The following is a 16,404-nucleotide window of genomic DNA, read 5'->3' on the forward strand; positions in this document are numbered from 1 at the left end:
CAGAGTACAATTCAGTTTTCTTAAAAGCAGTGGTCTACACCTGACAGAAGCTTCAGCCAGAAAGAATAAAGTCAACACTAAACAAATTTTAAAGATGACCTAGTTCTGAAACTTCATCTCCTTTATGTGACTGAGCCATAATTGAGATAAATCCATATGCAGTAACAGGGGGGCACTGAACTAAAGCAGCCAGTAAAAACCCTATTGCAGAAACAGAGTTTTGTTGTGAGCTTTTACTCACACACACTTCCCTTGGAGGAATTAAACTAACTTAACTGTGCCAGGATGAAAGGCTTTGCAGAAAAAATGATTTTGCAGGAAATTAAGCTTTTTTCCAATCACATAATTTTCTTGAAGTGTCAGAACCCCCCGATTCTTCAAACTTCCACCTTACAAATGGAAATGAAAAGTATGGTCCCAGTTGTCAAAACACACATTTGCCATAAATAAATCCATTACTCACTGTAAGGTTCTCTCTGTATTAATTATACTGTCTCATGAGCAATTTCAGCATGAGGCCACTGAACTGCAAAGGCTTTCTTGTGTGGCTCTGCCCTGACACTTAAAAAAATAATGCAACATCTTCTGCTACAAAGAGTGATAGAGCAACAGACCATACTTATCATTACAGAGAACTTGTGAAAGTACCTTTTCTTATAAAAACAAACCATCTGTGGGCATCACCTGTGCTAAACAAAACCAATCATACAGAGACTGCACTTAAATATCCACACACATATGAAACGTAGGACAGGTTTGCTGTGAGGAATTTGTGTGCTTTCACATCAGTTATACAAAATAACACTCATAAAGAGTAAAAATTCAGAAGATTTGTGTCTCTTCCCCTTGAAGGACTGACCACAGAAAGCCCCTACCACAGAAAGAAGAATGAAAGGGAAAAGGAAAAAATGGGGGGAAAAAGAGGTGGGGAGAAAGGAAGGGGGGAGGGAAGAAATAAATGGGGGAAGAAATGGGGGAAGAAAAATAGAAACAAGAAGAAAGAAACAAGGAAAAAAAGGGGGAAAAGAAAAAAAGACAAAAAGAAAGAAATAAAGAAAAAAGAAAATAAAAACAACAAAAAAAGAAAAAAAAAATCTGGTTTTTATCATCTTCCTTTCAGTCATGAGCCAAGCCAACATACTTCAACAATCATTTGAATCTAATACCTCCTAAACTTACAAAAATATCTTGCACTTGACGTGTGGCTCTTAAGGTCTGTATTAGTTTTTAATAGCTTACAGTTTGTGGATTCTTAGCTTTCATGGGGGGAGTTTTTTTTCCTGGCAGAGATGCAGAGGACTTCCAGAAATTTCCTATACACAAATTGTTTTTCTTAACTGTGAGAAATGACAGCTCTGGTTCTCTAAATTTTACAGGTTTAGAAATAAAACTTACGTATAGGGAGTATTGGAAAACAGGGCCAGGAAGTGCTGACGTGTGACAGAAAAAAAATCAATAAAATCATCCATATAAATGGCTCAAATGTAGTGATAAGTTGGGGATTTCTGTAATATCTTTTTGCCCACAGTTTGCCAAAACTCAGTTTCTTACAGGAATTAAGATAGTTCTTGATGCAAGAATTGGGTTCTGCCTGTCAGCAGTAAGTTTCCAAGAAATACCCCCAAATTTGTTCAAATTTTACCAGTAAGATTTCACTTCTGTCACCACGGGCATCTTCCAATTTGCCTCCTTTATGACATGTGTCTCAAAGATGAACTACACTGAAGTTATAGGACACCTTTTATATCTCATTATACAAACAATCTCTTTAAAACTGAACAAAGAATAAGAGATTGACTCATATTGATATTTACAGGACAACAAAAGTGACAGAAGCAACACAAACCCACAGCTGTCAATAATGAGAGAGGAAAATAAGAACCCTATTACGAAATATTACAAAATAATATGAGACCTTCCACTCAGTCCTACAGTCCAAGGGCAAAGAAAGGGTCTCTCTCATGGTACAGCCTACCTACTAAGTGTGAAACAAGTTGGATTTTCCCATGGGATTTTCCCCAGGGATTTTCCCATGCCCTCCCAACAATAAGCGTCCATATCATTCTTTCTCTTTACCTCAAGGCCAAAGTCAAATTGTCCAAACTGAGCTCAGATACTTCTTGGACAGATAAAACATTGTGCTGAAAAGACACAGTCAGCTACATATGTCCCTCTGCCACCCTCCAGACCAAAGAAGGCAACTTTGTGACACAAAGACCCTTCCTGAAATGCCAATATTATGAGTGATTACCAATAGAGGAATGCTGACATCTCAGTATGATGACTGGAACGTGGCATATAAAACTTTGCTCTGTGGACTCCCCAGACAATCTAAGTCTGCAAAAGGCAGACTTTTGGAGCATACAAATGATGTTACAGAACACCGGGAAGAGTTTTTGATTCTTGTGGAAAACCCCACCTCTTTTGACAAAGACAGGAATGGCCCATATAGGTCTGATGAAAAACAGCACTGATTTTCAAGCTCACCTGTTTAAGGATATGCAAATCACCCCAAATATCTGAGGCACCAACTTCACACACCAAGGCACTGAGAGGATTGCTTGGACAACAAGAGGACAAGATTATAACTGTGGCTTATTAAACTGTAAATTTTCCAAAAACCCTTGCTGTTTGGTGCTGCATTTTGACCTCAGGGACAGAAGTTTATTCCTTCCCCTCCCAAAATATGAGACAGTACCACCCAAGGGAAAGGAAATCTCTCATAGCTGTTAAGTGTGCCTGCAGCACACCGCTGAGCAGTTCTCTCTATCCATCAGAAAACAGGATCACAGTCAGCCACTAAAACTCTGTGCCTAAACCACCTCAAGTACTTTCCACTTGTTCCACTGCTTTGAGAAACATGCATTGCCTTCTACCTGCCACACCAACCATTTCTAAAAACTGATTTATATTAGCAGTGGACATATGCATAGAGGGCGGGGGGGAAAAGGTGCACTGAAATGCAGCTTGTTTTAGCAAAACAAAGCTAATCCATCAGGAGGGAAAAAAAAAAAAAACCCACACCACTTACTAAACCAACTTTAGAAATGTGCAAATAGGATTTGGACATAAAGGATTTAAAATACACACATGTGTCCCTGACTAATGTGTAGGAAGTTACCCAGGCAATGGTTTTCACGTGAACTGCTGGTGACTTCCAGGGAACATGCAACAGGTAACTAAGAAGAGCAAGTCTGCTGCCCAGAGGCTTACATTTGCTGAATGATTGCCATGCATATTCATTAGCCATGTCACTGGAAAGTGTTTGGAATTCCTGAAATCTGAACAAAACAAAGGTCACCACCCAGTTAACAGCAGCGCAGAAAATCAGCTAGCCTAACACACTGTAATGTTCTGATGGACATAAGACCTGGAAAAGCAAGAAAACCAAAGCAAATAATTCACCTGGTGTTTGCAGCTGACCACGAGTATGGCCCTGTTAAGTGCCCCAACACCAAACTCTGGCTGCTCGAGGTGGCAAAAGCTGGGCTCCTTACAATTCCCTGTGCTCTCACTGACTTTGTGAAGCCCAAGTACATGGGCAGGGGCAAAGTTCTGCTCTTCAGACTGGTTCAACAAGTCAAACACCCTCCTGTATCTTTCTGTCCTTCCATTACAGCTGATGCCTGCTTAGCTCCACTCTGTGTACCCCACTCTGGGTTCCATCCATCTTCTGTCCCACACTTATTTCCTGTCCTCCCACCTGCTTCCTCAGGTGTCTGCATTTCTGAAGCACCACCTTCCTCCTTCTCCTTCCAAACCACAAAACCAGCCAACCAAAACCCATCAAAGAATAGAAAAAAAAAAAAAAAAAACAAGCAACCCACTTCACAAAACCCCCAACCAACCAACCCAAGGTCAAAAGGCAAGAAATATATCCTATAAAATTAACTCTTGCAAAAAAATGTGTATTATAAAATTGAAAAAATATGGATGTCTAATTTAAAAAATATGCCTGGTATCACATTAATAGAAGTTGTATACAACTGTAGGCATTTTGTTTCTTCCCTTTACAATAGGAAAGGCCCTCAGTTTAAATACTAAATCTTGAATCGTGTAAGAACTGTCTATATGTAAACAAAGAGCATCTCTGAAAATAATGAACTATTTTATGAGTCTGTTTGTGCTAGGTTTCTCACAGAGCCCGGTGTATATGCCTCAATCATTGCTTTTCACTTACTGGCCTCAGTTATCAGTTATCTTTCTACATTTACAAATGTCTAAGTTTATAGATGATGAGCTTAGAAAATCTTCTCAAAAAAAAAAAGAGAAAAGTCACATTGTAAAAGTAGGAAAAAAAAAAAAAAAACATGAGGTGAAGTACTTTGGTCAAAATTTGTTACACATGTTTGAGACAAGCAGAACTATTTGCTCCTGCCATTAAATTTAGGGACAAGCTAGCTAGTCCAAACCTGCTGCCATAAACCCTTTTACTTGACTTTATGACATATCTCCCCCATGCATTCACTACCTACAAGAGACAAGTCACAGATTTGGGAAGTAAATGATTTTCAAACCAGAAACAATGTCTTCTCCACTAGTGAAACTTAACATAGGGAACACACTGCACTAGATATTCCACTATGGCTAATACTCTTATCTACCTATTGTGCTAACAGCTTGGATTCTAGCAAACGAGCTAATTCTGAAGTAAAACATCTGAGAAGGCAGGTCAAAAACATTAAAAATGCTAACAAAAAATTAGCATAAAAAATCCTAAAAAAAACCCAACAAAAACCCACTGAACTTTTTAATCACTAACTTATACAATTATTATCATATTGCCCAGATTTGGATTCAGATAGAAGGAAAATAAAACTACATGCGAATGTCTGTCTTGGACACAGGCCCTTGCTTCAGTGTCACCTCAAGTTCCATATGCAAGTCAAGACATCACAATGGTGATAACTTTTTATGTGGGCTTTTCATAATTACTCAACCTAGTAATTGTTCTACATGGAATTAAAATGACCACAACACACTGAGCAGCCCAAAAAAAAAAAATGCAATCATCACACTGCAAAAATCAAGCAAAACCTTCTTTTAGCAAGAGACCAAGTTTATAAATTTTCAGAAGGAAATTAGCAAACCAAAAAAAAAAAAAAAGAACACAAGCTCCCCCCTGTTTTTCTTTCCTTACAGGAAGGACAGTTATCACCTACCTGATACATGCTATGGCCAGCTGATGTCTTCTTTGGACTAGATTGGAAAGATACTTTCTTCATCATCCTTTACACTTCGGATCATCACCTCACCCTCAAGGGTAACTGCAGCAGTATTCCTGAAGACACTTCCAATAATGTTCTGCCTGATGGTCCATAAACTGTGTAAGTATTTCACTCCCAAATTAACTCCAGCAATGCACCACAACTACCAGGCTTTCACCTGGAGGGTTGGAAAGGACCCTTAAGATCATCATTAACCCAGCATGGCCAAGCCCATCACTACACCAGGTCCTTAAGTGCCACATCTAGATTTCTTAAATATCTCAAGGGATATTTAACACTCCCCTGGGCAGCATGATCCAAAAAAACCCCACAGTTTTCCTCCCAGACAGCTAATTTTCCTCCTACACTGGTACCACAGGCAGACAGCATAGGTGTAGGACTGCAGCCCCGAGACCACCTCGTTTTGTGGCAGCAAAACATTAATTTGTTTCAGCTGCTTCATCTAATTAACCCCAAGGCAGTAGCACCTGAAGACACCATTAAGTGGAAAAGTAGTGCCTAACTTACCAGAACCCCTGTCTAGTTGTAAGTAAATGGATACTTGATCACAATGACAGGTGAAATTTTCAAAAATAGTCAAAAATTCATTTTAGCTTTTCTGTTCTACATTCACAATTCTTCACCCCCCCCATACTCGCTGCTGACATTTTCCACAGCAAAAGTGTTACTGAGAAGGGCAGTAAACCTTACTGTGACCATAAAGTGGTTTTGTTTTGTTGTAAATGAAATGGAGGAGAGTAATAATAAGTGGGATTTTTTTTGTTGTTGTTTTACATGATGTAGAACACATATTGAAATGGGTTAGAAAAAATAAGCTCCAGCAAAATCCTATGGAGTGAAAAAAGTGTAAAGTCAAATTCTCTTAGGTAAATTTTCAAAATTGCAGCAATCCAGCCTTTAAAGCTTTCAGTGTACAAACTACCTGGCATAAATTAGGGAAAAAAAAAAAAAAAGACAGCGCTGCAACCGCAGCATCATATCTCCACTTTTACTTGAAGGCAAGGACTGCAAGCTCGGCCCAGAAACGTGCAATAATAGAAGGACCTACAGATTATTTTAAACCACTGCTTCATATACAGCCATGGATTACACACCAGAACACTTCAGCCAATTTCAATGTGACCCCCGTTCACTTACAGAAATCTACAGTCTTCTGCATGAGTCCACTAAAGCCTTCAAAGCTGCATTACCTGCTTTGATGACAACTAAAAAGATGTATAATGAATAGCAACAGTGCCTGCCAAAAGCATTGTTAAAAAAAAAAAAAATTGGTTATTTACTGTCAATAGCAGTTTTCCCTCTGCTGCCTCAGTTATGCACTGGAATGCAATCCAGAGAAATCAGAACAACAGCCACCAGCTCTGAAGACAAAAAAGAACAGCAGCACAGACCACAGCTGAAATGGAACAATCCATTTAGCAGTCCAAAGGCAACTAGTGTGAGGTAAGGCAGATTTAAAGTCGTTTTTGCAGATGCTAGAGAGTCTGAAATACAATATTCTGCATAAATAGAAGGGGTAGGGAACGCAACAATTTCTTTTTTGGCAAAGTGCTGATCTATCCTCCTTAATGTAAGGAATTATCTTAAATGATTAAAAAACTCCTGTACTTTCCAGAACTCTTCTACAATCTCATTTGCCATAGACACCTCCCTTCCTCCTTTAGATGAAACACAATGCAGATGTGCCAAAACATCACAGACGATTAGATATGAGCCAAAGGAAAGAGAAAGAGGATGAAAATATAGAAAATGGGTATGTGTCAGTGATTCTTAAACTTGTTGGTCTATCACATCCCCTTTCACCATCAAAACTTATCATAACCTTTTTCATTTTGCCTTGGAGTACAGTTAAAAACCAGTGTGTAAGTACAGGTGCTGGTTTATACAAACACACATACAAAAAAAGGCATATTGGCTTCTTGGTTGTGATGCTACCTGGGGTCAGAGTAAGGTTAAAAACCAATTCTCTGTTCTTTTCCAAGGTACACAATATCCAAGGACTTTCTGAATTGGCCCAAGATTTTCACAAGCATCATAAAGATGATGCAGAAAAACTACACGTTCACTGCAGCACTGAACAATTGCTCCTCTGAATCTGAAGAGCAGAGGAAAATGAAGTTGATTTGTTCCATTAAACCTGAAGTGTTACTGTATGGCACATAGTAAAAGTAATGGAGGGAGGAGACAGGAAAGTGAAGCACAACTCCAGCAAGCTTCAGCTGCTGAGAGCTGAGAACTTAAAGGACACTACAGAGCCCTATATGAAAACCTTACAGAAAGTGATTAAAAAAAAAAAAAAAAGGAAAAACACATCCCTGACCTGTTGATCTTTCTATTTATTCCCTTACTTATTCTGAAAGTCATAAATTCAAACCTCTTTCCTGCTCTCTGTGTGCTGTGGTTGTGAAGAAGTGACAGCAAGCAAACGGCAATAGATCATCTGTGCTACCAACAGCACTGCAGCATTAGATTTTAGCACTTCCACAAACTTCTAGAAAATGCAAAGTTCCTATGGGTGGACACACTTCTCTCAGGTCAACTGAAGATTGAATTATTCTTATCTCCTCACCAATTTTAATGGGGTGTGGAGGCAAACAAAATCAGTCTGAAAGAGGGAAGTCTTGAAAGAAGGCAGCTCTTCCTGTAAGCACAGAATTTCAGCAGCTCCAATCTTATTAACTGCTGCAAGTTTAAAAAGACATTTTCTCTTAAGCCCTATGAAACTGAGTTTCAAGTATTCAGGAGCAGTTTGTAGGACTTTTGAGCTACTAACATCAGGAAACTAAAATAAGTAAGAGGGAAGCAAAAGAGCAATCAAAGTTACATGACTTTGTGATTCACCAGCTTAGACAAACTAGGAAAATATATATTTCAAATTGTTACAGCTCCCAAATTCCCACTGAATGTACAGGCATGCTGCTTATCTGAACAGCCTGTGAGATCCCAGACTGCAAAACTGATCACAGGTTTGTGACTCCAGTCAGAGATTGTACCTCACATTTCAATTCACAAAACACACTTGAAAGATTACAGTTACTGGCTGTCAGGCCTGTTCTTAAACCTCTGCTAATTCAAGCACATCTCTCACACGATTTATACATATTGGAGTAATATGCAACCAAATGTCTTATACATGCAAGTGTTTAAATAAAAATGAACCCTGACTCCTCCTACAGCCGCCCCTGTTTCAGCGGCTGTGCCCAGGAGCAGAATCGCGTACTGACACCAGGTGTAACGTAGCTGAGGTTCAGTGTGTGCTACCAGGTAAGCATGTTTGAACTAAGAGGTCCCAGATGTTTATCCTGGGATAAGGGTTGAGTTTCACAAGAGGATTAAGATGTCGCAACGCTGTGCTACCCACGGGAGGGACAGTCAAACAAATGATGGATCTGAGCCAGCTAAAAACGAACCCAGGAGAAAAGGAAGAGGCGTGTCTGCCCTCCTTACCTGCTCGGTGACCCCGCTGGCCGTGCGGCTGCAAAGGCAGCAAACACAGCTCCCGACAAGAGCAGGAAAGAGGAGACTTCCTCAGTGGCGGCAGCTCAGGTTACACCAGCTGAAGCCATTTGTGAAGCCTTAAGCTTTAGGTCAAGTTACTGTAAATTGAGGTTAATCTAAATGCAACCAACTGTCCTAACACAATCACGTGTTAATATTTTTGGCGCTGCGTTAGCAGAACGAGATTTTGATGTGCTCCAGGCAAAGCTGTTCTTCCTGAACTCAACAATGCCTAGAATTTCACTGCAGGACTTTCAACACTTTCTGTTTGGTCAACTTGAAGCTGAGATTTCACTACCCCTGGATACCCTGTGTCAAAATACAACTTGCCTTGCTCCAGCTACGGCTTGTAATAACCCAAGCCACTGTCTTTGAAAGGGACACACTTTCCATCGGAGCATTAAAGGTCATCAGAGGCTAGCAGTGCTTGAAGTGAAGAGTCTCTTCATTCCTTTCAGTTTGCTAAACTGAAACCTATTGTGCTGACTAGCTGCAAAAGGAGGTCAGCACAAAAACTCCTCGTCCTAAAGGACAGTAACCACACAGGCGCATCGAGCGCGAGTTGGTACGAAAAGGAGAAAACAAATGGGAGAGGCCTGTGGAGTAATAAAGACACAGAGATCCACCCTTATAGGAAAAGGAAAATAAAAAGGGTTACACAATGACTCCTTCTATGATGCTTACGAAAGAGAAGGAGCATTGCTGGCCTGGGATTTAATTCTGGTATCATTCCTGTTGTGTATTTACTACTGACTTTACCCCTGCATGAGCAAGATCAGACATAGCTTATTAACTGAAGAGATGCTTAATCCTACTTAGTCATCAGGCATGAGTAAGGACTACAAGTATCTTGTGGAAAATAAAATCTAAAAAATTATCTTCTTTTTTCATCTTTGCAATGCCTGAGAAATAGACTTTTCCTGTAGTGCAAGTGATAAACTCCTAAACACCTGTAAAGTAAGATGAATAGCAATATTACACAAGAAAGAACACAAGAAATGAGCTCAGGTTTGTGAACATGTGCACAAGTACATATTAAATACAGCAGGTGTAAGCTTTAACAAACTCCTCACAAGCCTGACAACATTCTGTGGCACTCAGTTCCATTACTGGCATTATCCATGAATCACTAAGACAAATGAAGATGCTCCACTTTTCACTCTGGATACCTTTTTCAACAAAAAGAAGAGACTCAGGTGGAGGAAGGAGCTACTTTTCTGTGGTGGGATATCTACCAGAAAGGATATAACCAGATTTCTATAATTCTGGACATGTCATTCTGTCCCTACACAGAGAAAGCTGAAAGGAGTGGGGCCTGCTCATTTTCCTTCCCTCAGGTAGAAGTGCAGTGTGATCATTAACTTCTGGAAGGCAGTGCCTTAGCCCAGAATGGGTAAAGTGCAGGACTGGAAAATACCATATGTTTCCAGCCATGTTTTCACTGACTTTAATTCTGAATTGACATAGTATACTTCAGCAGGGGAACAAAAAAGATGATCTAGTCGGTTATTTGACTTCTGTCGCTAGTTTCTCTGATCTAAATAACATTTTAGGTTTAGGTGTTTAAAACAATTTCCTAAGAACTGGGTTTAGGGTTAGAAACAGAGAGTAAGACAGTGGCTATCAAACCCATAACAATGCTAAATTAAAAAAAAAGTCTCAAAGAGCCTTAAAGTAGGAAAAAGTAGCTCCAGCCTCTTCATAGTTTACAAGAGAACTCAGATGCAAATAAATGTGTACCAGAAGACCAGTGTGATAATTACACATGTCACTGGACAAAGAATGCATGGTAAGAACAACAGTCACAGGGATAAGAAAAAGAGGTGATATAATTTGCAGTTATTATTATGTATTTGGCTATTATACACTAAATATATATTATTTACTCTATATATAATGTATGTGTATACACACACCTACAACCTCTGAACCCCACACAATAACATGGATGCAGAGCCAAGAAGACTCTTGCACTGAAAGAAGGAAACAAGAAAGCAGATTAGCTCACAAAGAGCCAAAGAACTGATATAATGTGTTGTTATTTCCTGGAACCCATCCAAAGATGAGTAGCAGAGTTTTGGATGAAGTGCAAATTTTCCCAATACTTCCCCTGAAAGCCAGGCTGGCACAGCATTTTAATAATCCAACTCAAAATCACAGAAAACAACTTTGGTTTTTGCCCGGTTGAGCTAGGGAAGGGGGAAAGGTCCACAAAGACATTGATAAACTATTTTAATTTCTGTGCACACCCCAGTCTATGCCTGTGTATGAGCAAACTAGTTCTATAACCCACTGTTCTCCTCGATAGAAGAGGTTGAAGGAGTTATAAATCCAGGTATTTCAAAATTCAGCAAGTGAAAACTTTCTCTGTAACGAGATGCAGATTCAGGGTAGATCAGCAACTCATGAAATACAGCCAAACCTACACTCCCACACCCCGTTTTGAAAAAAGGCTTCCCTTGAAAGCCTCTTGTCAGTTGACACAGAATCCTAAACAGTGGAGACTGCACAGTGCCTTCCATGAACTCTGGGAGGGAGGATGCAAATTGTGGGGGTGGTAACAAGAATCGCTGTACAAACTGCATTGCTTGTACTCCATCCAGTGAAAAAAATCCGAGTGCATGCCTTTAAATAACCATCTTCTAAAGATGTTTTTGGGTTTTTTACCCAGCTTGCTGAAGGGCACTCAGCATGTGTCAGTACCAGCTTCTGGGAGGGTTTGTTGGGTGACTCGCTGCCTGGCTTAAGCACATCTCCCCTCCCTCCCTTCTCAGCATCTTTTGGTTTGGAGGACACACACGCACACACACACAGATCACATTTTCCTTTAATTTTCCTTGATTAAAAAAAAAAAAATTAGAAAAAGCATTTCTTGCTGTCCTCGTTGTGTTTGTCATTTAATCCAAACAGCTTCTTTCCCAAAGCATGCAGTTTAATAATATGAGAGAAAAATCTAATAATGATTTCTGTGTAAAAAGATGACTGTTCCACTGTAAAACTCTCCACTGGAGTTTACCAGAGAAGTTGAATTGTTTTGCTAAATAAAAATTATGGTGCACATAAACAGTTAAACTTACCATACTGTTACAATTGCTAGAAATTAGGAAGTCTGGGAGTTTGCATTTGATTTTACTGCAAAAAGCATAAATGTCTCAGAGAAAATACTTTTCAACTGCTTTAAAAAAGAGTCATTTCTTGGGTTTTAAGTACTGCTTTCATGCTCCCATGGATGCTCCCCAGTGTTCTTACACATTAGTCAAAAATCATAATTAACACTTTACAAGTGAAACAAAGCAGATGATGTGTCTAGATTTTTTGGCAACATTTGTGTATTTTTTCAAAGAAACGGAAATGGGTATTTTCTTGTAGTAAGGCAGTAGAATTTATGTTTTTAAGATTAAAAGCATAGGGCACATTGAGTATATTTAAATAACATGAAGATCATAGCACAGGAATTGAGTTACGACAAATTTCATAGCAAACTACCTCTTCATTAAGGCTACTCTTAGCTCTTCAAATGTCCCAAGCAGAAAGAATCTAGTAAGAGTGAGAGCTGAAACTGCACTTCCTCCTTTTATTTTTTCGTTTTTACAACTTTCACATTATAGCTCTGCCTTTCTGTCCCACATCTTCACGTCAAGACCAATTACCTCCTTATGTAAAATTCCTGCCCTTTAATGCTTCAGCATCTGGGTTTGGGAAAAAGGGGAAAGGACAACCCACCGCTAGCCTAGGCCCAAAAGCACCCGAACTGCTCTGGAGCTGGATGGGGACACAGCGCTATCATAACGCTGCCCTGGAGAGAAGTCATTCTGAGAATGTCTCCTAAGCCTCCAGCCCCTTTCCCGTATCTTGTGGAAAAGACACGAGGTGTGAAAAGGGATTTGAGGACAGCTGGGCTGACGAAAAGATAGTCCCTGCTCGTGGGGTTTAGGGAGTGACTCTGTTGCTGCCCTGGGAGTAGGTGTAAGCCGAGGCAAAGTACTGCGGGGCAGCGTGTATTTAAAAGCCTCGGGCCCTGAGGAAAGGCGCCAGAAGGAAGAGAAACATGGTAATGCCTCTCTGGCAACATCAGGAAAGCAACAAGATGTCACTGAGGTCGTTCTGCTTCCTGTTTGCGAAGCGCACACGCACGCATTCCGCCACCCCCGCCGCTTTGTAGGGCTGCCGCCCGCGCTCCGCCCGGCCCCGCTCCCTCCGCATCCCCGCCTCCCGGCCGGCCTCGCCGGGAGATGCGCCGAGCCGCCGGCAGCTGTGCTCCCGAGGCCAGGAGGCGGGGGCAGCCCTCGGCGCTGAGCTTTTGTTCGCCGCTGGCGAAGCGATCCCCACCTCCAGCCACCCCAGCGTGAGCAAGCGGGGCCGGGGGCAGGCGAAGCGCCCGGCAGGGCAGCGGCAAGGGTGCTGCCCGCCGGGCTGCGCCGCGTCCCTGCGGGGAAGAGCCGCCCGGCACCGAACCGCCGCTTGCGGCCGGGGCTGGGCAGGCTCGGCGCGGCCCCGGAGAAACACAAGGCTCCCTCCTCTCACGTAAGGGGGGCGAGAGGGAGGACCGCCACCCCGCCGCTTTGTCACAGAGACCTCCCCCGGAGGCCGGCAGTAGCTGCCGCCCTGCCGGACCCTCCCGCACGGCCGCGCCTCCCCGCGCAGCGGAGGAAGGCGAGAGGGAGGGACGTGCGAAGCTTGTAAACCACACGCTGCTGCCATCGCACCTCCCCTCCTCCCCGCCGCTCTCCACCGCCCATTGTGCGCCCGGCAGACAGCGAGGACCCGGCTGCCCCGTGCCCGCCCCCGAGCTCCGGGCGCCCCCGCCCCGCCGCGGGGACACGTCAGGACACACACGCGTGTGTCGCCCGCGGCACGGCCGCCCGTCTGCCCCCGTCGGCCGGGACGAACAGCAGCAGCCCCCCGCCCCACCAGAACCACTGGCTATAAATAAGGCTCTGCCGGAGCGCAGGGCCCGGCTCCCCCCCACACCTCTTATTATTCATCATCGGTGCAGCCTGGGAGTGGGAAACTCCGCTTCCTACTTGCCGCTACGCTTCTACCGGCTCAGCCCCCGCCCCCTTCCCCCCCCCCCCTCCCTCCGCTCCTCGCTAAGCTCCTTAAATCCCGAGAAAACTTTGGGAAGCGATTCAGCTCGCGTGGGGAGCCGGGCTGCTGCACGCCGGGGCAGCCCAAGCGAGGAACCTGCCCAACTTTTCCTCCAGTCGGCAGCCCAGCCTGCGGAGTCACCTTCCACCTTCCTCCGCGGCGGGATTTAAAGGCGGCCAGCCCCCCGCACGGAGAAGCCGTGGCGAAACACGCACGCACGCACACACACACACAAAACACTCCCCCGGCTCTCGGCAGCCGCGGCACACGCCTGGCACCGCTCTTCCCCCCTTACCCCAGAGCAGTTCTGCCCTTCCGAAGGGGACGGGGGAAAAAAAAAAAAATTGTCCGCTCCCTCCACCCCAGCCCGTGAGAAGTTGCGAAGCGTCCCGCCAGAGACCCTGCCAAAGTTGAGTGGAGCCCCGTTCCCCCTTGACAAGCTACGGGGCCGACCTCCAGCTCATCCCGGCGAGCGACGCGGAGTGGACGGCCACCCCTGCGCCCCCCCGGCCCGCATCCCCTTACCATGATCAGCGTGTGGTTCCTCTGCTCCGCCGTGGCGGGCTCAGCATCTTGCTGCTGTTTGCTCTGGTGCTGTTGTTTGCTGCTGCTGCTGCCGCCGCCGCCGGTGCCCGTTTTCTTGGCCCTCTGCTCCAGGGTCCGCTGGTAGAGGCTCACCGTGTCCCTGCGCTCCAGCTCCAGCTGCTCCGCCTGGGCTTGCTGGTACCTGCTCTCGCAGTTGACATGGTGCCGCCGGCAGCCCTCGATGCGCTGCCTCAGCCGCTCCACCACCGTGCTGTGCTTGGGAATGCCGCCACTACCAGCGTTATTGTTACCGGGAGCGGCGGCAGGAGGGCCATGGGGAGTGCTGTTAACCCCGATACCGGCCCCGCTGAGGCTGCTCTTCAGGTTATTGTTGATGCAAATACTGCTGCCATTCGCGGCGGCAGCGGGGGCTGCAAAATCCCCCATCCTCGTCCCCGTGCACACTATTTTGGAAGAACTTTTTATCCTACACTTCACACATACAGTCTCCTCTGGGGTCCTGATGGGATACTTTTTAGAGAACCGGGGAGGGGGGGGGAAAGGGGCACCATCATGTATCAGGGAAACAGCGATCCCAAGCAAATGTTTCTCTTTTCCCCCAGCCAATCCCTCTCGAGAAGCTCCAAAACATTAAAAAGAGAGAGAGGGAAGGGGGGAGGGAAATAGAGAAGGTGCTAAAAGGTTATCGCCAGCAACACAACCAACAAACACACACACACACACACACACACACACACAAAAAGCACAACAAACTAAGCAGCAGCAGTTCGGCTTAGCAAACTCCAGGAGATATCAGACCAGTTCCTTTCCTCCTCTTTCTTTTTTATAATCCATTATTTCAAAACAGATTCCGTGAGATTTCCGGAGATTTTGCCAAAAGCCTTCTCTCCCCATGGATAAGGAGAAACACGCGCCCCTCCACATGCACACACATACACACCCGTTCACACGCACGTTCGCACACACACATCCAAGCACAGGCACACGCTGGGTACACACGGCACACTCACTCGCACTCCACGGCATCAAAAGACAGGCAAAGCCGCTTGCTTATTGTATTTTCCTTCTAGAAAAAAGTTTTGGTGTTTATGCCGCACCGCGTTCGCAAAGTACTTTGGCTGCTCAGTTGCATTTCAACAGGAACCTAAATAGCAAATCCTCGGGCTGGGGGAAGTAAACACATGAACAATCCGGACCGAGCTGGAGACGAAAAAAAAAAAAAAAAAAAAAAAGGGAAAAAAAAAAAAAAAGTAGCGCTCTGAAGTCTCTGCCAAACGCTGAGCTGATACAGCCTAGCGCTTTGCTGTGTCGTGCTGGCTGCTGCTCCTCCTGCCACCATCACAATGATCAAATGCTCTCCTCCTCCACCTCCTCCTCCTCCATGCCAGCGGAGTGATATCAGGACAGGAGCGCTCAGTAAACACCGCAGCGGCGGCGGCGGCGGCGGCGGCTCCTCCGGGCCGAGAGGCAGACCCGGGGACAAGGCGCAAAACCCGGCACGGACGGCGCCCGGCAGGAGCGGGCATGGCGCTTCCCCCGCGGCGCTCACGCCCGGCGGCGGCGGCGGCGGCGGCGAGCGGGGCCCGACACCTGCCGGCCCCGCGGCCTCCCCGCAGCGCGGGGGCGGGCGGGGCCTCCCCGCCGGCACACGGGGCCCGGCGCTCGGGGCTGCGGCGAGGGCAGCGCCGGGGCGGCCGTAGCCCGCGGCCGGGCGGCGTGTGCCGCCCTTGCCTTCTGTGTCAACTGTTGCATAATGAATGGGAGCGGAGCGGCGGAGCCCTGCGCCTCCCCGGCACGGGGCTGAACTTTCTATTTTAGACAGCGGGAGGAACATGACACGCTGGGCAGCAGCATTTGTCGGAGCGAGCGGTGGCTGCCTCCATATAGAGCGCGGGTGATTAATGGGTCAGGAATAACATCCCGGGAATCTAGTTTTAAGCCATTTCGCAGACAAAGCTATTGCGCCCACAATTGTCACTGAGTGTTATTTTCTGTCTAGCCCTGTGAGAAATGGACTTTCAATTTTTTAAATACATCTGTATAG

General features: G+C 44.9%; 1 protein-coding gene across 1 annotated transcript in view; it reads right to left on the reverse strand.

Annotated features, from left to right (window-relative positions):
• MAML3 (mastermind like transcriptional coactivator 3) overlaps positions 1-14,900 on the reverse strand; it is a 240,676-nt gene extending 225,776 nt beyond the window's left edge. The window contains exon 1 of the mRNA XM_053941499.1: positions 14,340-14,900. Coding sequence (XP_053797474.1) covers positions 14,340-14,786 — 447 coding nt within the window. The 5' untranslated portion in view covers positions 14,787-14,900. The remainder of the gene's footprint in view (positions 1-14,339) is intronic.
• Between the last annotated feature and the right edge of the window lie 1,504 nt (positions 14,901-16,404).

The sequence above is a fragment of the Vidua chalybeata genome, chromosome 4 (assembly GCF_026979565.1).
Source record: "Vidua chalybeata isolate OUT-0048 chromosome 4, bVidCha1 merged haplotype, whole genome shotgun sequence".
Lineage (NCBI taxonomy): Eukaryota > Metazoa > Chordata > Aves > Passeriformes > Viduidae > Vidua > Vidua chalybeata.